This window comes from Callionymus lyra, chromosome 4, assembly GCF_982586985.1.
Source record: "Callionymus lyra chromosome 4, fCalLyr1.hap1.1, whole genome shotgun sequence".
Lineage (NCBI taxonomy): Eukaryota > Metazoa > Chordata > Actinopteri > Syngnathiformes > Callionymidae > Callionymus > Callionymus lyra.
In genome coordinates this window covers 6,770,730-6,792,504 of record NC_141821.1, presented here as the reverse complement: position 1 = coordinate 6,792,504, position 21,775 = coordinate 6,770,730, and the positions used below count along the sequence as shown (strand labels likewise).

Below are 21,775 nucleotides of genomic sequence, written 5' to 3'. Positions count from 1 at the left end.
GACACTCGAGTGAAAGCATTTCCAACTCAGGAATGAATTCCAATCGCACTTTATTACCTTGTAAACACGTGGGAATTGAACCTCCGGCGCGCACGACAAACTGCCAGGCGCCTCCTCTCAACTCTCGCGATACCACGACGCTCCCTCCGTGCGTGTCTATTGTGAGAGTTTTCCAAGTCTCGCGCGACCTGGGAAGTTTCCCACGCCTGTTGTTGTGGCGTCTGCCCTCCTCGCTCCACTCGCTCCCTCCCCCTTTTCTCTCTCTCTCTCTCTCCGTCTTCCTCCCCCTCCCCCTTTCTCTCCCCTCGCGGCTCCCCGCACCTCCAGTCTGCGTCTGTTGTCTCGGCGGATTGTTGGGTCTGTGGGAGCGCAGAAGATATCGCGATATTGGAGTTTTGGTGAGAGTTTGTGGAAGATGGCGCCTGTTGTGACAGGGTGAGTCTCGGCTTTTTTTTTGGGGGTGCTGCTGGTTTTTTTTTTTTTGGGGGGGGGGGGTTCTTCGAGAATGTAACTTTATTGCATTATGTCTGCGCTCGTGTTTGTGAGCGAGCTGCCCCTGAACGTCGCAGGAATGTCTCTTTGTCCGGGTCTTGTTGGAGCAGGTCCTCACCAGACTGTTGCTGCGGTGTGTTGTGAGCTGTTCCCCGCTAACAGACACCCTCGCCCCCCCCTATAACCCCTCCAGACAACAGAAAGCTGCTAGCTCGTCGGCTAACAAGCGAGCCTCTCACTTTGACCGGGTTTTCTACCGTTTTCTTCTCATTTCATCCGCGTGTAAAAACAAGTCCCGAGCGAGCACGTTTAACCCTCCGGATCCGCGACTTTTCACGCAGCTAGCTGCCCGATCCGCTCGGCTAGCAGCGCCAGCAGGAGTCACAACACGCTCCTGGCTTTGTGAGCCGCACTGAGGCTGAGGCTGAGGCGGGGATGAGGCGTGTTTACACGGCGTGAATGCAGGGGAAACATCGGGGAAAGCGACCACATGCAGTGAATACTTGATGAGGGGAAAAGGGAAACAAACACTCTGAGCCAGCGTTTACTACATCCATGAGAATTCAGCTCATTTTAGGACATAATAGTACACTCACAACATCCTATAAGTATGTTTGTAGAATTATAAATATAGATGCTAAGATAAGACAGGTTAAGACGAGTCCAGTGATATAAGTATCATTTTCCTGTGATGGATACTAAGAATGTTATGGATTATTAAATGAAATACTTTCTGGTCAAGATCCTCAATACTAAGTCAATAGAGTTCAATATTTTAGCTTTGACCTTTTGTTGTTAAATCCCACTTTCAAGACGTCATAACTTGCTCAATATTAACGGATTTTTTTTAAAAGGAAGGTATCATTGGACAGCTTTAATATTGATTATTTTATTCAATAAAGAACGTTACGTTAGAAAATGTGTAAAATATAAATAGAAAAGTATAGCCTGGATTTGCCACAAGTTGTTTTAATAAAGAGTAACGGGAAGATAAAGCACAGTTATGTTGTATTTTTATTGATTACATTCATAAAAAAAAGCAGAAGTGAATCTTCTGTAGAAATGGAGACATGAGTCAGATTCCAAACGACCAGGAAATCGTCTGGTTAAAAAAAAAAACAATATGCGAATCGATCTATTTGAAATAAAGTTGTCAGATCCCGGATAAATGTAGAGTATAAATATTATTTTAGGGATTCCAAAGAACATTTTACTTGCCTAAGATGTTTTACGAGGGAGGTTTGTCGAGTGAAAACTTGGAGAATGTTGTCAAGAGTCACCTCCTGATGCTGCTTCGTATTTTAACGTTTAACAAACTAGGACACGTGTTATATGTTGTCAATGTTGTTGTATAGTAGTAGTGACAAAATACATTCCTCCGACAAATATTTAGTTAATAAATTAAACCTGAAGCTGTCCGTACCCAGGAAGCAGCAAATACACACATGCCTACATGCTTGTTAAATTATACTATTAATCCCGGAAAGCAAGGTTTGTGGGAGCTAATGTTGTTTTTTAGTTTTTCAAAAGTGTCATTATTGGTTTAAAAGGACTTGGAAGTGATTTAGGTGGTGTTCTGTAGTTCCATCTGGGTTTGGGTCGGTTTCAACCTTGACTTGTATGGCTTCTCCTCGCCTCCGTGCACACGTCTTTCTCATAACTAGCAAAAGTCGAACCGAAACTCAAATACGCACTGTGTTCCGTTAAAAGGTTATATTTAACTAACAGATAATGGAAACAGTAAAATTCATATAGTTAGTTTCAATAGTTTAGAGGTTTATTACATGAGTCATCTTGTGAAGTGTCACAGGCTAATGTAACTTTAAATAAACCCTTTCTTTTTTTTATCAAAACAACTTTCAGACAGTAGTAATTGCTAGATAAGATGGTTTACCAGATATCCTCCAAAAAATGCATTATTAATGAAAGAAAGAATATATTAAAAAAATAAACCTGTAATTAAGTTCACACGTCTAAAGTTTTCTTTTCTGTTATTCTTCAAACAAAAAAATGAATCAAGCATTTCAAGTCTTGCATGTATTTGCATTATACACACTAATACATTCAAAGTCTAATTGATGCAGTAAAACACTGTGTCCTACAAGTTTCGGTATAAGGAGTGAAGTTTTCGACTTCAAATATTCAGCGTAAAGATCCTCGAGTCATGCCGAAAGCCGGCTGTGGAGATGTGTGGTGTTTTCCCTGGATGTAGCCGCTTGTGTCGATGCTTGTTGACTCGTACGCGCTCTGCTGAGATGTGTTGTTGGTTCTGGCCAATAGCGACGCGGCTTCTAGAAATCGTACCCAATTAAAGCCGCACCTGATTGGCCAAAGTGTGTGTTTAAGAAATTCACGGTTTCCACGTTTAATAATTTGAAATTATCGCACATGTTTTCGATATGCTCATCGAACACACGTGCCAATATTGTGATTAATGTTTATATTATCCTGATCTGATTTATATCTGATTTTATTTTCTCCACCTTCTTGCTGTTTTATCGTATTTCCACTGTGGCTGTTGTTGCTGTTTGAAAGTTCTCAAGTGCTCAGTACTGTTGTATTGAGTCCTCAGAAAGGTGCCTTTAAATAAAAACAATTATTATTAATATATTACCATCCACTGTGTAAAACTGCTTTGAATACTAATTCCAATACTTACCAATTACCAATACTAAATCTTCCTCGAACACTGTACGCTTGATACGTATACCTTTGTGTTAAAGCGTACCGTTGATGTTTATTAAAAATATAAATTGATTTGCCATAACATTATCTATTAACAAACCTATTTTTCTACGACAATAATCCTCAGACAGCTTAGCGGGTGACAGACATTTGCTGGGTTGGTTGTGTGTTGAGGGGGCTGGGTGAGGCGGGGGGAGGGTGATGTTTGCAGTTCATGTTCATTTGGGGTTTTTTCAGCAGACCTGAACCGATTTCAGTTGAGCGACAGAGGGGGGGTCGAGGGAGGGGGTCGGCATATGAGGAGGGCAACGGGGTCAGGGCTGGTTGGCGGGGCCACCTGTCCAGACGATGGCTCTCGTTGTGTGTGCGGGGCTGGGACCGTGAGGGTTAACAGAAAATTAAGGTGACATAAGGGCGTCTCAACCGTTAAATGTATCAATGAAAATAAATAATGGCTCGTAGAAACCCCTCCTGTTCTCTCAGTGGTCAGTGTTTATATGGATTGAAACCCATGGTCATGAGCAACATTTCGTATCATGCATACAGAGATTGACATATCATCCACTTATAAATACAAAAATATGCCTTTTTTTTGGAAATGGTAAAAAGTATCTTATGGAAAAATAGCAATTATGTATTTTTTTTAAATAAAAAAGACAATGCTGTTAGTGGGATGATTTTATTGTCCTAAAAATACATTGTTTCTTAACGGACAAATAACAAGTTAAACCACACTGACCCGCATATCTTATCATTTTGTATGGACTGATGCAGATTTTATTTGTAGGCTGTACGCAATTTAATTAGTTTGCATTTAATAACTATATTAAACCTGAAATATGGCTAAATTCACATGACTTTTTCCTACAGTTACTGTAACTACATCATAAAATAATCGACCGAAGCTGGTGATTAGTGTCAAAACACAGATTTCTGTTTCTGACTTTTTCTGTTATTATAGGTTGAATTGTGTTTATATGGAACTCATAGCTGCCTCTTAACAATATACTTTATTTTTTAGCCAACATTCCACATTTTTCCATTTATACTACAATTATTTTACATTTGCAATACAAAACAAACAATTGTGTCAGAATGTTGTGCATTATTTAATGTGTTAGTAATATATTAATCTGTGGAAACATAAAAAAAACAAATGTTTAAACATATGTACAGTTAATTGTCCAGAGAAATATTATCAATCTAGTATTTAATTTTACTTTTCAAATGGAAAAAAAAAAAAAAAAAGTTTTCTGATGTGTGGCAAACGCATCACAAATACGGTGTATTTTAGTTTAGATCTATTTTAACTGGAAGTAACATACGATGTTCAGCAGAAATGTCACTGAAGTTTCTATTTCATTCATGTATTTCTAGCCCTTAATGTCTTTACTTTAGTTCTTTCCACATAGACTGGTTGGTTATTTGACGGCTCAAACATTTTCTTTGATCCCTATCAGTCACATCAAATACACTGATAAAATATCTATTCCTTGAGAAACAGAGAGCAATAAAATAAACAACAAATCGAATACATATGAGACATAAAAAGCGAAATTTGCAGAATAGGCTCGGACCAAAGAACCTAAAAGTACCTAGAACAAATTCAAAATATTGTCAAATCAGTCCAGTTTGTTCCTTGTAAAACCAACGACTACATAAAAAGTCAGTCTCTTGAGCCATAGACTCCACATGGCCTTTGGCTTCTTCCACCTCTGGGCTTCCAACAAATATTTAATCTTTTTCGAAAATTCTACACCAAAAAATGTTACAGGAGATATATTTAAGATTTAAAAAAAATTGGATTTGCTGGTACTTATTTCCCAATAATATATACCACAAGACTTCCACAGCCCTTTTCCACAGTTGTAGTATTTTGTATTCCTTGACAAATGTGCTATTTTGAAAGATAACTTCTAAATTGTGGTTATTCCGCATATATGTATTTTCCTCATGAACGTGTCGGTGATTGTGATGTAGGTGCGTGAAAGGCTTTCATAATCCCCCCCCCCCCATCCACAGAATGTGATTGTGAGTTCTGAAAGAGCAGCTCTGTCCGTGTAAGATGATAAAATCATGAATCACTTATTTCAACACTGCTCTGCCTTTGCCGTGGCCCTGGGGGGACAAGATTCCATTTAGCTCAGCCCCTTCTCTGTCCTTCTGCCAGAAAAAAGTGATGGAGTCTCTGAGGCCAAGCGCCAAGCGTCTCCTCGCTGGTGTCATGATACCGCCGAGCCTTTCTTCCAGACACACACCATGTTTTCCTGTAGTTGTTGGGTGTGTGTGTGTGTGTGTGTGGTTTGAGCTGTAAGATAGACGAGTGCGAATGCTGGTCGAGCATCTGTGGTAGAAAGAAAAGTGTAATATTTTTCTGAAAGTGTGTGCACGAGTCTGGAGTGGTTTCCTCTTCCGTGTTTCATGAAAAAGAGGTTCAGAGGGAGCAGCAGATGTTGACGCGCTGACCTTTATGGTGCAAAGGCTCATTCAAGAGTTAAAAGACAAGCCGACTACCCCCCCGTCCCGTCCCCCCGTCCTCTCGCCCCCCTCGGACCTCACCACCACAACACACAGACGCACAACTACTCTGAACGGCACTGTCGTGTCCACCCACACAATGAAGAAGGAATAAATGAATATGAATGCTGATGAGGAGCTGTTGTGGATTGGCTCGTGATATACAATCGTGTTTCCTTTTTTTGATGATGCAATGTTTTGACGACACAAAGTATTTTATGATATCATTTTGATCCCATTCTGGAACAAATATGATTAAGCATGAAAGACAACGGTATGTTTTTGTTTCTGTTGAGTCATACACTAGAACTTTAATCGAATATTAATGTATACTTGTACTGTACTTCTCGGACAGTAAGGTGCACAGGATTATTAGGGGCATTTTGTTCTACTGCGAGACTGTGTGATCAGCTATGGTACAGCGTCGTAGCCTTGCAACGGATCTGAATAAGAAGCCTTTGGTTGGGACCGAGCCTCTTGGAATCGTACTGCAGTCTCTCGCTTTAAAACTATGGAGCCTCTTTAACTTATATCACGTAGCCTTGCAGAGTCATACTACCGGGCCTAGGTAAAGTATTCTACAGAGCCTTCGGGAATACTACTACAGAGCCTCGCTGAGTAATGCCACGGACCCTTGCAGAGTAATGCCACGGACCCTTGCAGAGTAATGCCAATGACCCTTGCAGAGTAATGCCACAGACGCTTGCAGAGTAAGGCCACGGACCCTTGCACAGTAATGCCACGGACCCTTGCAGAGTTATGCCACGGACCCTTGCAGAGTAATGCCACAGACCCTTACAGAGTAATGCCACGGACCCTTGCAGAGTAATGCCACGGACCCTTGCAGAGTAATTCCACGGACCCTTGCAGAGTAATGCCAATGGACCCTTGCAGGGTGACGCCGCGGACCCTTTGCTGAGTAATGCCACAGAGCCTTTTCTGAGTAATGCCACGAAGCCTTTGCAGAGTAATGCCACGGAGCCTTTTCTGAGTAATGCCACGAAGCCTTTGCAGAGTAATGCCACGGAACCTTTTCTGAGTAATGCCACGGAACCTTTTCTGAGTAATGCCACAAAGCCTTTGCAGAGTAATGCCACGGAACCTTTTCTGAGTAATGCCACGGAGCCTTTTCTGAGTAATGCCACAAAGCCTTTTCTGAGTAATGCCACGTAGCCTTTTCTGAGTAATGCCACGAAGCCTTTTCTGAGTAATGCCACGAAGCCTTTGCAGAGTAATGCCACGAAGCCTTTGCAGAGTAATGCCACGAAGCCTTTTCTGAGTAATGCCACGGAGCCTTTTCTGAGTAATGCCACGAAGCCTTTTCTGAGTAATGCCACGGAGCCTTTTCTGAGTAATGCCACGAAGCCTTTTCTGAGTAATGCCACGAAGCCTTTTCTGAGTAATGCCACGGAGCCTTTTCTGAGTAATGCCACGGAGCCTTTTCTGAGTAATGCCACGGAGCCCTTTCTGAGTAATGCCACGGAGCCTTTTCTGAGTAATGCCACGGAGCCTTTTCTGAATAATGCCACGGAACCTTTGCCGAGTAATGCCACGGAGCCTTTGCTGAGTAATGCCACAAAGCTTTTTCTGATTAATGCCACGAAGCCTTTTCTGTGTAATGCCACAGAGCCTTTTCTGAGTAATGCCACGAAGCCTTTGCAGAGTAATGCCACGGCGCCTTTTCTGAGTAATGCCACGGAGCCTTTTCTGTGTAATTCCACGGAACCTTTGCTGAGTAATGCCACGGAGCCTTTGCTGAGTAATGCCACGGAGCCTTTGCTGAGTAATGCCACAAAGCTTTTTCTGAGTAATGCCACGAAGCCTTTGCAGAGTAATGCCACAGAGCCTTTTCTGAGTAATGCCACGAAGCCTTTGCAGAGTAATGCCACGGAACCTTTGCTGAGTAATGCCACGGAGCCTTTTCTGAGTAATGCCACGGAGCCTTTTCTGAGTAATGCCACGAAGCCTTTTCTGAGTAATGCCGCGGACCCTTGCAGAGTAATGCCACGGACCCTTGCAGAGTAATGCCACGGAGCCTTTGCTGCATAATGCCATTTGCCTTGTGGTGCCACTTTGTATCTTACCAAATTAGACTCGCTCATTTTGCCAGATCTTTAAGTGCATTGTACCACATAAAATCATTTCAAGGTCAGTCAGTACACCCAGAATTGATGCATAACATGCAAGTTTTTAAAGTGCGCTTATTTATTTATTTATTTTTAATAAAATTCAAGGGTTTTAGGTGCACATATATAACACATAAAATAAGGTATTTATTTAAGTCATAAATCATGGTGAAATTATACAATTTAAATGCAGTGAAGAAGCCAGTGATGACTGTGTCAAGGTGGTTTTGGTAACCAGGTTTCTAGGTTGGTGTTTAGTTTCAGCCTTCGCTGTGAGCAATGTCACCAGATTTGTGTGTCAACCTTCAAGATCACGTGGCTTCAAAAGCCTCTCCATATCGAACCAGAGTAGGGGGGCAGCATGCTGCGAGGGGGCACAGAAGTCAGAGCGAAGCCTGGCAGACATCTTGGGTGCAGGATTTATTCAGATTTGCACAGAAGCTCTTTGTTTTGGATGTTCACACAGATCTATCACTTCCCATGATTGTTTTTATCCTGCAATGCTTGTAGATTCACCCAGACTCCGATACCACAAGTACCACACACACATTTCCGTTCCTGGATTCATGTTTTTGTTTATGCATGTGGATAAAGATTTCTTTATTTGAATTGCTGAGCTTACATTCTGTATATATTCAGTAATTTATAAAGTGAGTTAAAGTATAAATTCAGATTCATTGTACTGTTGACAAGCGGCCTCCACTAAACACTAGGTCATAATTTTAAAATCATAGTTCTGCTTTCAAATGAAATTTAAAATTCGTATTTCAAAAACACCTAAAAAAACCCCTCAGCAATTGACTCTGAATAAACTCATTGACTACTTTCATCCTCCGCTCCTATTTTCTATTTCTGTGCAGTTACAGAAAATTTGGGCAAATCAATGTACTTAATAGACAAATAATAACAAAAGTGAATGAAACCAGGAATGATGGACTTTGGAGGACCAACAAAAATTCTTTTTTTTCTTCATTTAAAAAGAACATTTTTCAGGCTAACATTTTTGAGATCCACTAATCTTTTACGTCTTATGAGTGCCTTGAGAAGAACTGGTTTATAATTAGCGCCGCAAAATTGACCTCTATTCTCCTCTGAAATCTTTTTTTTAAAACTTCACAAGGATGGGATGAATTATACTACTATAACCGTCGGTGTTTGTTGGTCGCTTTCTTGTTTTTGGTTCTTTTTAATTCTAAATTCTAACTGAAGAAACACCTTCTATGTTCCTGAGCCGGGACTATTTACATTCTTCGTTTCTCACGACAGTTTCCGCAGAACCCAGTTTTCACCTTCCTCTGTTCCTTCTCTTGATGCACCGACGACAGCCGAGTGGTGTCAGCAGTTTTTTCTTTCTGCCGTCGTTCAGGATGTTCATTCAGAAAAGACAGACCTGCTCTCCTGCCTATGACACCTGCTCGCTGTGGTTGTTCCCAATCGGGAAAAACTACTTTCACAATACGCTTAAGCCGTTTGCTGTGATGGTAAATTCACATTTCAACGCCCCCTCGGAATGTTAATGTCTGTTTTTGAAAAACAATGAAAAACAAAAATACTCTTCCGTTGAATAATCTTGTTTGTTGTGGTGGAGAAAAAACAACAGCATTTTATTGTCCAATCTTTTTTTTTCTTTTTTTTTTTATTGCTGTGGATGGTTCATTGAGAGCGAAGTTACAATCGCACACATGCTCTCCAGTGTCGGGGAAAGCCCCTGTTGACCCCACCTCCAATGGCTGTAAGCAACCGCCGCAGTTGCTAAACAAGATAAGGGAGCGGCGCGTTTGTCAGCGGTGTCCTTCCTGAAAGTAGTGTTGTTGTAACCTTCAGACCGTTTGCAGCATCTCGCAAATCTACTAAAAATCTCACCCTCTGTTGTAAAAAAAAAAGATTGTTGGGTTTAAACAAACTACTGAGTAAATAAGACTTTATTTGCTTCTGTGTGAAATGTATGCATTTGTTTAACTAAGTGTCTTATAAAACACAAATTATTTGTTCAACAGTCTTCCTGCATTATGATTCATACTTAACGCAACAGTACAGCTCTTCGACTTTAAAAAAAACTATTTAACACATTTTAAATAGCTTAGCGTTTAGTGTACGACGTCTTCACTGAGAACTCGCACAATATTTACCAGGTCTGTGTAGAATGTTAGCCTTTAAGCTTCTGCTGCAAACAAGCTTAAATTAACTATTTTTATTTAGTATAATTATTAAGTATATTACTGTTTTTAATGGAGGTATTTGGATGTTTTTAACCCTTGTGTTATCTCGGTGTCAAGGTCACCTATAGGCCCACTAACAATGTGTTTAAAGTAGGGTTGTCACAATTCAATTCAATTTTATATAAAGTTTCTTACCATAACAAAGTTATCTCAAGAAATGTATAGAAAAGTCAATGGAGGTGGTGCAGGTCCTGGATCAGCAGCAGCTCTGGAGGTGGAGCCCTGGGGCTCAGAGAGAGAAATAAAATTGTGAGTTTAAACTGCACTGGTGATGAATGTAATGCAGAAAAGAAGGATTTACAGAGCTCGGTGTCGAAAACTCCTCTAACATTCTAAGCCTATAGCAGCTTAAGAAAAACAAAAATATTCAGAGTCAGTCCTAATTATAGGTTTTATGGAAAAGTGAGGCTTTAAGATTGTTTTTAAACATGGAGAGGGTGTCTGCTCTCCGGACTGAAGCCGGTAGTTGGTTCCACAGCAGAGGGGCTTGAAAACTGAAAGCCTTGGCTCCATATCTACATTTAAAGATTTGTGGTAAAACTAATACATCAGTGTTTAGGGGTCGTAAGGTCCTAGATGGTTGATAAGTTTGGATTAGATCTTTAATGTATGTTGTATACCTTGACCCAGAGACAACACAAGCGATACCACAACCAGCCATGGGTAACCTTGACCCAGAGACAACACAAGGGAAACCACAAACAGTCGGGGGTCACCTTGACCCAGAGACGACCCAAGGGATACCACAAACAGCCGTGGGTCACCTTGACCCAGAGACGACACAAGGGACACCACAACCAGCCATGGTTAACCTTGACCCAGAGACAACACAAGGGATACCACAAACAGCCATGGGTCATCTCGACCCAGAGACAACACAAGGGTTAAGAGTGTTTTAAAGTGAAATAAGGTCATGACTTTCACATGGATATACATCTAAGATTTTAAAAGGAACAGATTACCCTGAAAATGATCCCAATCCTAACTCAAACAAGTGAAATTGAATCGTCGAGTGCTCCTTTTAGTCCGAAAACTACGTTATATTCTGAAGTCCTTCATTTATTTTATCATTTAAAGTTCTTATGAGTGCAGGGGACGTCGGCTGGTTCAGGAATTGTTCAGCAATCTCTTGGAAAATGTGACGTATCTTTCCTACATTATCTTGGAGATGCTGTAAAAGGACTGGAATCAGAGCCGGGGTGAAAGACTGGACTGGGTCACAGGAAGAGGTGCAGTTATCTCCATGTTTCTTTGTATTGTGTGTTTGTTTGTCTAAGGCAGCAGCAGGAGCTGGAGCGAGGAATCTGCCTGGTAACATTCCTGCGGACACTGAGACATCCAGAGGTTTTGGCTTTCGCTCGGCATCACAATGAAGTAATGGACAAGTGTGTCGTTTTGTCGAATGGTTTATAGATTGTGGTCGTGGAACAATGCTTTTTTCCCCCTCTGGCTCAGACTGTTGTTCATGTTGTGGTTGATCATTTTGCAGTTGTGGCTTCAGTTTGATGTTTTCTACCGTTCCATCTTTTTGGAACAGATGTGGAAAAATATGCGCAAGTTCACATGACCTCATGGAAACTTGTTTTTTTTTTTTGACTTCACTTCATTTTATTAGATATTTGATATTGAATTTAACCTTCCACATCATGTTTTTCTGTGTTGTCCAGATGTACAAAGTTGTACAACGCTGGTTTACTGTGAGCAGTGAAAAGAAAAATGCCAATGTATATGTTGCAGTACAGATTGGAATCCAGTAGGATCTGGAATTCTACTAGTACAGATTGGAATTCTGTACTAGTAGGTACTAGGACAGTACAGATTGGAATTCTGTACTAGTAGGTACTAGGACAGTACAGATTGGAATTCTGTACTAGTAGGTACTAGGACAGTACAGATTGGAATTCTGTACTAGTAGGTACTACGACAGTACGGATTGGAATTCTGTACTAGTAGGTTCTAGGACAGTACGGATTGGAACTCCATTACAGATCCTACAAGTAGAGCTCTTGGGATCTGAATATTGGAATATTTTCTTGGACAAATGGGAATTCTACCAGGACAATCTCTAATACTAATGGGAGAAATTCAGATTACATCAAAATGTTTTTGAAAATAGACCGATTCATTTCACGCCTAAAATTTCAGCATATGTAAGCCTTATTCACCATTACTATTCTATGAATTACAGTACAGGTTGGAATCCAGTAGGATCTGGAATCCTACTAGTACAGATTTGGATTCTGTACTGTGATATATACATCTATTATTATTATTACTTCTATATTATGCACTTTTTACTTCTGTCCATGTGTCAGTCCCAATCTATTTTCTCATTAGTTTACACATTCCTTTAAGTTTAAATTCAACGTTTCTTTTTTCAGCCGGTGACCCTGAGATGTTGACTACATTATTACGACGACTGCCCTTCAAATTCTTTACTTTCTTCTTCAGCATCTCCACAGCAACCAGCAGTGTAGCGGCCGACGCTACACCAAAGTGAAAATGTCAGGCTGATACGAAATGTTTTACGTTAAAAATAATTAAAAAAAACACTCTTAACCAACTGGAACACTTTCATAGTGAAGCCAGTTTTCTTTTATATCTAGAATTATTATGATTTGTTTTGAAGATGTTATTAGTGAAGATGCATTTTAGGTTTCCATCACTTTTCTCAACTCTATTGTTAGTTCTTAATTGTTGGTTCGATCCAGTGGCACCGTTGAACCCGGGGTCGTCCACACCGGCATCTGGGCCAAAGGTTGTGCTTCTCCCTCGGAGTTAAATTCTTCTCTCTTCGACTGGTGGTGCAGTCGCTCCCGTGGGGTGGTGTTGTGGTCGGGGCTGGGCCGGGCCGCGGTGAGCTCGGCTGGAGCTGACGGATGACCGTGCACATGTTTGGAACATACTGCTTTTACAACCAGCGCTTTGATTGTTACACTTGTGAGTTCGGGCTCCTGTAGTTTTTTTTTTTTTACTGGGTCGCCAACGGCAGTCGGTCAGTCATGAGTTACTTTTGAACTGCGATGGGATGCCCTGGACCGTCGTCTTGCCGTTAGCCATGAGTACCACAGCGTTGCTCGGATGTTACTTCAAAGCATGTGACGCGGTCGCAACATATAAATGACTTGTGTGTACCAATAGTGAATGTCTTTATAGTACCAACTTATTTATGTTGAAGTCAATAGTTTATAGAGAATAGTTGATGAATTGAATTGAACACACTCTTGTGATATTTTTTAAGTTCTATATCATTTACATTTCCTAGAGGTACAGCCACAAGCAAAGACATGTACAGTACATACAAGAAACATACCTGACACCATCGGCGATGGTTTGATAACAGATGTGATGATATATAGAATGGGCTCATAAGCAAGACTTGTTTTTAATGAAATAATATTGACATCCCAACTCCACTGGAGCTAGCATATGCTACATTACCAAGGGCTATAAGAAAATACAGATACACTTAAATATCGTGATATTTCGTCTTTAAGCAATGTATTGGTATCCGACAACAAAGTATAATTTATTTTTATTCACAATTGCCAGCATGTATCGTGTGTGTATCATCAGTTTCGTCAGTGTATTTAAAATACACACCCACACTTGTAAAACAGATATATCCACATATCTTGTTTGATGAACTATTGTTATTGTTCATTTTTTCAATTTAATCTTTTTCATTAATCATTTTAACACTACAAAGAAACCAGTGACACAATAAATAAACAATTGAATTGTTTCTATTTACTACATATTTTTCATTTAAAATTAAAGTTCACACATAGTTGAAATAACATAAATGATACAACTACTCCTTGCAGGTCCAACTTACATAGTAAGAGAGTACATCGTGTACCTAGTGTAATACATTTCTATTTCTATCTAAAGTTCTTGGACTTAGACACCACACGACCATCACAAGTCCTGTGTTCCATCTAGTACTCAGGCCGGCTGTTCAAGTATGTGTACCTTATTGTGTATAAAAGTGTATAACCACATGAAATATTATGGTTAGTCTAACGACTGATATACTTGAGGCAGTAAAGCTGTTTCATGTGAGTATTTAAAAAGCTGTGGTTGCTCAAAAGTGTTTAAACGAAGGATTGTTTTACTCAATTTCAGAGTCGCATTTATACGAAATCCACCCAAAAAAGTTGGAATGTTTCATCACATTTGGTCATTTTTGCCAGGAGAAAACGACAATCTGTTTTTGTTTTTGCATAGTAACTTAACTTGACAAGTATGCAAACAATCCGTTTTTTAGTCTTGAACATATGATGCTAGATGTTGTTTCTGAACGACCGTGGATGTAATGCACCGATCCCTGTGGTCGTTTGATCCCAGAATTCAAACTAATACGCCTGAATTTCTGCAGAAATGCATTCGCTCAAGACGGATTCAATTTCCTCGAAGGATGCAGTTACAATTCCACACCTCCACTTGTGGTTCCTGCAATCTGTTCCGGAGAAGGAATTGATGCATATGACCGTCTCTTGAATGTTTTTCAACATCCTGTGGGGGGTTCATCGTATCACTTACCACGCTCGAGACTCGCTCCGTCAGAGACCGACGTCGAGCACAAGTGGCGTAATGTCGATGCGGTCAATCCCGACTCCTCGCTCCTCCTCCCTCCGGGTTCTTGTTCCAGCAGTGAGTCATCCACTCAGAGGAGAGCGAGGAGGGGATGAGGTGAGCGGGAATGGCTGGTTCATTCAGGGTTCACGGCTCTTTACCCCCCCCCCCCCTCGATAGTCTGTTCCTGTTTGTTCAGACCTCAATCCCAGTCAGTCACTGTAGTAGTCTGTCCACGGACATACACTGTGTGTTAAGTGTGTTAATAATGCAAGGTTTTTTCAAGTTTTTCCTCAAAGTTAAACATTTAGTTGTTTCTGTCACATGTGATGCTTAAAATTGGTCATTTTATTTCAAGGTTGTAATTGTTTTTTGCGAGCTATGAGAAAGCTAAAGATCTCAAATAGGGGTGTGCTTTGGCAAGAACCTGACAATGCGATGCGTGTCGCGATACAGGGACAACGAAACCATATATTTTGCAATACTGTAGGAACAAAGATTTATTTGTAGTATTACTTGAATTTACAGACCACATGACTCTTGACAAAGTCGTAACTGCTTTTGATTTGTTTTGAAACCCCCCCAAAAAAATCCAGAAATCCGCTTTTTAAACGCTTCTGGAGTCACTGTATCCTCTCATCCTCAGGCATAGACAGGATCCCGTGAGATTTCGTTCTTCCTCAGGAGGACGTATTGACTGCTGCCATCTAGCTGCCAGACAAAATGAACACTGTGAATATTTAAATGTAAATTGTAAATCACCCTTTAATACACACACTATTGAAACTTAAAGCATAAGAAACTATGACAAATATATAATAATATATAATATATTTATTTTTTATCGATAAAGTGCTCTTGAATATATCAATACTGTATTGATATTTAGGTGTATATATATATATATATATACTAAAATGAGTTTTTAAAACCTAAAGACATTTTTTTTTCCAGATGTGTTTGTTTTGCCGACCGTTGGCCCTTTTACTGCAGTTACTACTGTTATTGTTATTATTTATAGTTGAACTAAAGTTTATACGTAACCAAAAAAGGAAGAATTGACCTGAGATGCCTAAATACAATGCTCTCCTCTGAAGGTCAGAGATTTAAACATCTCTCAGTGTTCTTCCTCAAAGTCACAGATCGACTTGCTTCGAATTCATAAAACTAAACAAGGACAAATATGTTTTAGTGACGCCTTTCAGACCACAGTGTTCAAATACAAATCAAAGCAGGTTTATATTCATTGATACCTGCAATGATATGATTTAAAGACAATAACTCATGAGACTCCCGTGACAGTAAATACATGTTTCTTTAGACCTGCAACCTTGGCTGCTGTGTGTTTTGGTTTCAAATTGAAAGTGAAAATATTCTGCATTTAAAGATCATTTCTGTCTTAATGACGTGCCTTGCGGTGTTTTTCCTCCATTATCAATCCGTCTGAGCGACGTGTCCGGTCATGTTTGTGCAACACACCCACCGAAACCTCTTTATTGGTTTCATCCACGAACAATCCTCACCATCCACCCGCTGGAATTCATCGTAAACATTTGAGATGATCATGAAGAAATGTATAGACGATCTCATCGTTTAAAGAACCCCGAACATTCCATCATAATCAGAAAATTGCCACTCGCGCATCCATCTTTGTTCAAGTTCGTCGTCTCCTAAACTTCTGCGTCCCGGTGTAGGTACAATTTCGGTACCCCCCCCTCTCATGTTTATACAAACAGTCGAGTTCCGAAATAATTCGCTTATGTACATGTAATTGATTGAAATCTGGAGAAAAAAATCGAAATGAAAACTAAATAGTTACTGAGGTGTTTATGATCAGAACTACAGACAAGTTATTGAAAGGGGAATATTCTAACATTTATGTTGTTTGAAAAGCGAATTATTTCGGAACTCGAATGTTTTTTATTACATTGCACAGTTGTGCGTTATTAGTAAAACAGCTTCAGCCAATCAGCGGCTTCGTCATCGTCATACCAGGAAATGAAAGAAAGTGATTAGGTATAGAAGATCGTCTTTTAGTCAATATTAATGTTTAATGTGGTAAAAAGTATAATCTTAAACGTTGTGTCGACGTTTCTTTAACCCATAAAAAATATTTTAAAGATGCATATGCAGCGTGTGACGTCATCATGTAGGAAGTGGGGGGACCGATATTGTAGGGGGGACCGCAATTGTACCTACACCGGCCCGAGGACGCCATGGTGCGTTCATGGTGCCTCGGAAATCGATGTTACCGTCGCATTTGCCGATGAAAATTCACCCGCAAACCGACTCACCTTGAATCTACCGATGCAGCCGATCATATTTGTGTCGACGCGTCTCCGTGTCACGTTGTTGCCACGCCAGGGCAACACAAGCCGTCTCGAAAACATCTGTCTGGAGATGCCCATATGGAGCGTGGATGTCAGAGCGTGCGGTCAAGAGGCAGAGACGGCGAAGGAAATTGAAGGAGGAGGGAGAGAGAGGGGGATGCCTTCTCTTTGGCTTTTTCTCCGTCTGTCATTAAGCTCTCGTATGTCAAAGACAGATGGAGTCTGCGCCGTGTGTGCGTGTGCACGCGTGTGCGTGCGAGTGCACTGGTGTCAGCCACCCCGACTCCGCACATGCCGGCCCCTCGTCTGAATCTGCCCCTGCAGGGGCATCTCAGGGCAGCGTCCAGACCCCGACCATCTGCGGTCGGTGGGCCCCGAGGGTCGTCCAGCTTCTTCGTCTGTCTCTTCATTTCGCCCTCAAATATTCCTCCTTTTTTTACCCCTTTGTCGGTCGAGCATTATTCAGCCTCATCTTTAATCACCAAGTTACTACTTTTATCCTCCCAGTCACTACGTGGTAATGCCGGGGTCCCTCGTTTATTGCCGGGGTCAATGAAACTGGTTTAAATGAACGGCTTTTATTTAAACTTTCAATGTTGCAAATGAGTAACAGGGACCTGAACAGCTCCCATAATGCTTTGTCGCCCAGTCAACCAATCACAGCTGCTGATGACCTCTCGACATAGCAACACAGACGTAGAATTTAAATACATTATTGTAGCGACCAATCAGCCGTCAATAAGTCGAGCAGCATATAGAAAGACATCATGGGAGTTCACTGTTTTGTTGGCAACATAAATGATATGAGTGGGTTAATAAGTGTCTCCCCCTAAGTTCTGTGGTTGTGTATCCAAGTGTATGCCAAGAGGATCTCTGTGTTCCTGACTGAAGCTTCATACATTCTATTTAAATATATAGTACTTTTTGCAGAAAAGGGAAAGAGCAGGACCATGAAAGGTGCATATGGAAAGGTACTACTATATTTGGATCTTAGTATAGTAGAGGTGTGCATTGACAAATAACTGGCAATAGGGTACATATCATGGTACAAAGTCAATGATGTGACATGTTGTGATATATAGTCATACTGTAGTAGCAAAGATATATGTGTAGTGTTGTGGAGTACTTGACTCTGGTGTTGTGATAGTGTAGTAACAAGTATATATGTGTAGTATTGTCCAGTACTTGACTCTGGTGTTGTGATAGTGTAGTAACAAGTATAGATGTGTAGTATTGTCCAGTACTTGACTCTGGTGTTGTGATTGTGTAGTAACAAGTATATATGTGTAGTATTGTCCAGTACTTGACTCTGGTGTTGAGATAGTGTAGTAAAACGTATATATGTGTAGTATTGTCCAGTACTTGACTCTGGTGTTGTGATAGTGTAGTAACAAGGATATATGTGTAGTATTGACGAGTACTTGACTCTGGTGTTGTAGAATTTAGACCAAATTATTCTTGAGGAAGTCGTAACTGTTGAAAAAGATTATTTAACCAAAATATGTCCAAACGTCAGCTTGTTGCTGGAGTCACTGTATCCTCTCGTCCTCAGTCTTTGCCGAGATCTCCCTGTATTTCACAGTTCCTTTGACGGTTTAAATTGCAAAACAAAGATAAACAAAATATTTGCATGTTAATTGTAATTAAAGAATTAAATTCAATACACACTTTATTGAAGTATAAACCATAAGTATTCCAAATAATGATTTTATACCCATAAACAAATGAATACATTTATACAGATCTGTTGAATACCAATATGGCATCAGGAAGTCAATATTTCAGTGTATCTATATATTCCCCCCCAAAAGTGGGGTTTAAGTAAAAGTAGTAGTGATGAAATGACTTGTAAAGAACATGCTGTTGAGTGTGTGTTGATGCTACTAACAGGTCGGATGAATTGTTAATTCTCTGGGCGGCTGCAGGTGTCGTCGCGTACGCTGGCAGTGCCAGGCAGACGTGCCAACAGAAGCCACGTCTCCCTGTTGTCCTAGTCAGTGTCAAGGAGACTTTCCGACCACTTCCACTATTTATTTCCCTCCGCCCTCCCTTTGAAGCACTCGCCCGAGGTCGACTGAGGACACGAGTCGAGAGCCTAGGCTTGGCTGGAGTTTGTTTTACTTTTCACCATCGGTGATTTAAAAAGGTGTGTTCGTTCAGAAGTCTCTTGTGACTGTGATGCAACGTTTCCGTGTGTGTCGAGGCTTCGACATCGATATCTAAGCATCCAGGTTTGGCGCTCGGGTTGATTCGTCCGAGAGGCTTAAATGTCTTTGTTTTATTCCATTAAATGAGCTGCTTGGCAGAGACTGGTTAACTGCGGTTGATTTCAATAGTATCATTTAACCTCATCCTCCGCTAACTATTACACTTCTTGTGTCGATGCTATAGTTGACATCATCCTGGAATTTTTGTACGATGTTAGGAGAACAAGTTCTTTTCTTTTTGGAGAAAGTTTTATATTAATGGTTTAAGAATAATGCTTAAAAAAAATGTAGAAAATGCCTTGTTTATGTTGTAAACTAACAGTTTGAATTGTTTTTTATTGATTTATTAATTTTCTTTTCGTTCATGCTGTTCAAAAAAACATACATTTAAATGTTTTTGGCTTTGAAATAATATATTATTGTAACCACCGTTTTTCATGGTTTATATTTCAATATAGTATTAACAAAATGATTTGATTATGTTTATTTTTTAATTTCAACTTGCAAATATTCGCACAGTTTGTTCATTTTTGTGCTGCAATTAAACTTCCGGCCGCTAGTTGGCAGCAGTGATTACATCCTAAAGCTAAAGGAACGATGAAATTGAGGGAGGTCCCGGCGATGACTGAGGACGAGAGGATACAGTGACTCAAGCGGCTTTAAAAGCTGATATTTGGACATATTTTGATTTGATAACAAATGAAAGCAGTTAGGACTTCGTCAAGAGTCATTTGGTCTGTAAATTCTGCGACACCAGAGTCAAGTACTCGACAATACTACACATACAGTGTATATCCTTGTTGCTAGAGTATCACAATATATTGTGTCGTTGACTCTGTGTCGTGATAGATACTGTGTCACCAGATTCTTGCCAATACACAAGATTGTAATGTTGAACAGCCTTGAACAGCTTGATGCCTCATTTTGTTGGTTGGACACTAGAACAATATTCCACAAATTCCACGAAAATACTTATTCACAGGGTGCTAGAGAACATCCCGTTCATCTTGTCTCTCACACACACACATGCTCACCTGTTGACAATTTGGAGTCTTTGAGAAGGAGTGGACAGTGAGAACATACAAGCACTGAAAGTACTTTAACAGTTAAAATGCAATAATTCTTCAGATCTTCTTAGCTCTCACAGTGCTAACTCCGCTGCCGACCACTGTAATACTTCTTCTTCATGAAATATTCAGTGTCTGAAGGTCGTCTTTAGTCCAGCTAAATCACTATTCTCAAATAGCCGTCACTACAGTTGCACGACGTCACTCTTGTGCACAACTTTCTTCAGGATGTGTTAGAACCTAACATCTCAGCCAGGTCCACCATCCAACATTGGCAAAGTGTGTCCTCACCGAGGGAGTCGTGGAACTGCTCAACCATTTCAACAACATTTGTCCTGCCCCCCAAAAAATTAAACACGCTCGGTATTAATCATGTGACCGCTGTCGAACATTACAAGATTAATATGTGTATAGTTTCCTGAATATGTTTAAACAACTGAAGCTGTACGGTTTTTACCTTTTAGAAATTGGTGTGATTTACAAAGCATCATGTTCTGTATTGTAACAGTAGCTGTAATAACAGTCTACTATGTATAATATATATATATATATATATATATATATATATATACAGTATATCTATACTCGCGCCTGACGATGTGCATGTCACGATCGTCGATACGTTGAACGGGAAGGCAAACTTCAGAGGCTTCCACAACAGAATCAATATATTTGAACATGCCTCGTGGCAGTTGGGGGGCTTGATAATGAGGTGCACAGCCACTCCAAGGAGTTGTGAGGTCTACTATCAGCCCTGCGGCAGAGAAACCAGACACCTTTTTATAGACCTAATCCCTCATCCCACCCTTTTCTTCCCCCCTCTGTGTGTACGTGTGCACTTTCCTAGAGGTTGTGTACATAAAATCTCCGGATAAAATATTTGTAATAGTCATCTGAAACACAATAGAACATGAAGGAATCTAGTTTTTAGGGTTTAAGTGCCGATGGTTGACGAGTTAAAAAAAGTACTTTAATATAAAACTTGATAAGCCAGTGGGGGTGTAAGAACATTTCAATGCAGCGATAGATCGCAATGATTTCTTGTATTTCACTAAAGCGTGATTTACATAGATTTCCTTTTAAATTTACAATTAACATACAAATATTCACAGCATTTTGTGTTGCAATTAAACCGCTGCTAGATGGCAGCACTCATTACGTCCTCCGCAGCTGAAAGGACAAGGATAACCTGCGAGATCCCGGCAATGACTGGGGACGAGAGGATACAGTGACTTCATCACCTTTTTTTTTTAAAGCTGATGTTTGGACATATTTTGGTTTGGGAAAAAAATGAAAGCAGTTACGACTCTGTCGAGAGTCATGTAATCGTCAGATTTAAGTACTCAGATACTACAAATATTTATACTTCTTCCTTCAGTTTTGCAATATATCACAATCTATTGTATTGTCGCCCCTGTATCATGATCTTATCAGATAGTGATGAAAAGGGTTGATCGGTGAACGTCAATCACATAGTTTTTTTGTAAGTAAATCGGGCGATTGACTGGAGAATCACTATAGTTATTGATTCCTGCATCTCCAGCATCTTTCCTT

The 21,775-nt window shown here is 40.3% G+C and overlaps 1 protein-coding gene across 1 annotated transcript in view; it reads left to right on the top strand.

Moving 5' to 3' along the window:
• Nucleotides 1–318: 318 nt before the first annotated feature.
• The window catches only part of rbpjb (recombination signal binding protein for immunoglobulin kappa J region b), a 49,136-nt gene continuing 27,679 nt past the window's right edge, over nt 319–21,775 (top strand). Inside the window, exon 1 of the mRNA XM_087788575.1 lies at nt 319–435. Within this exon, the coding sequence (XP_087644701.1) occupies nt 416–435 (20 nt within the window). The 5' untranslated portion in view covers nt 319–415. The remainder of the gene's footprint in view (nt 436–21,775) is intronic.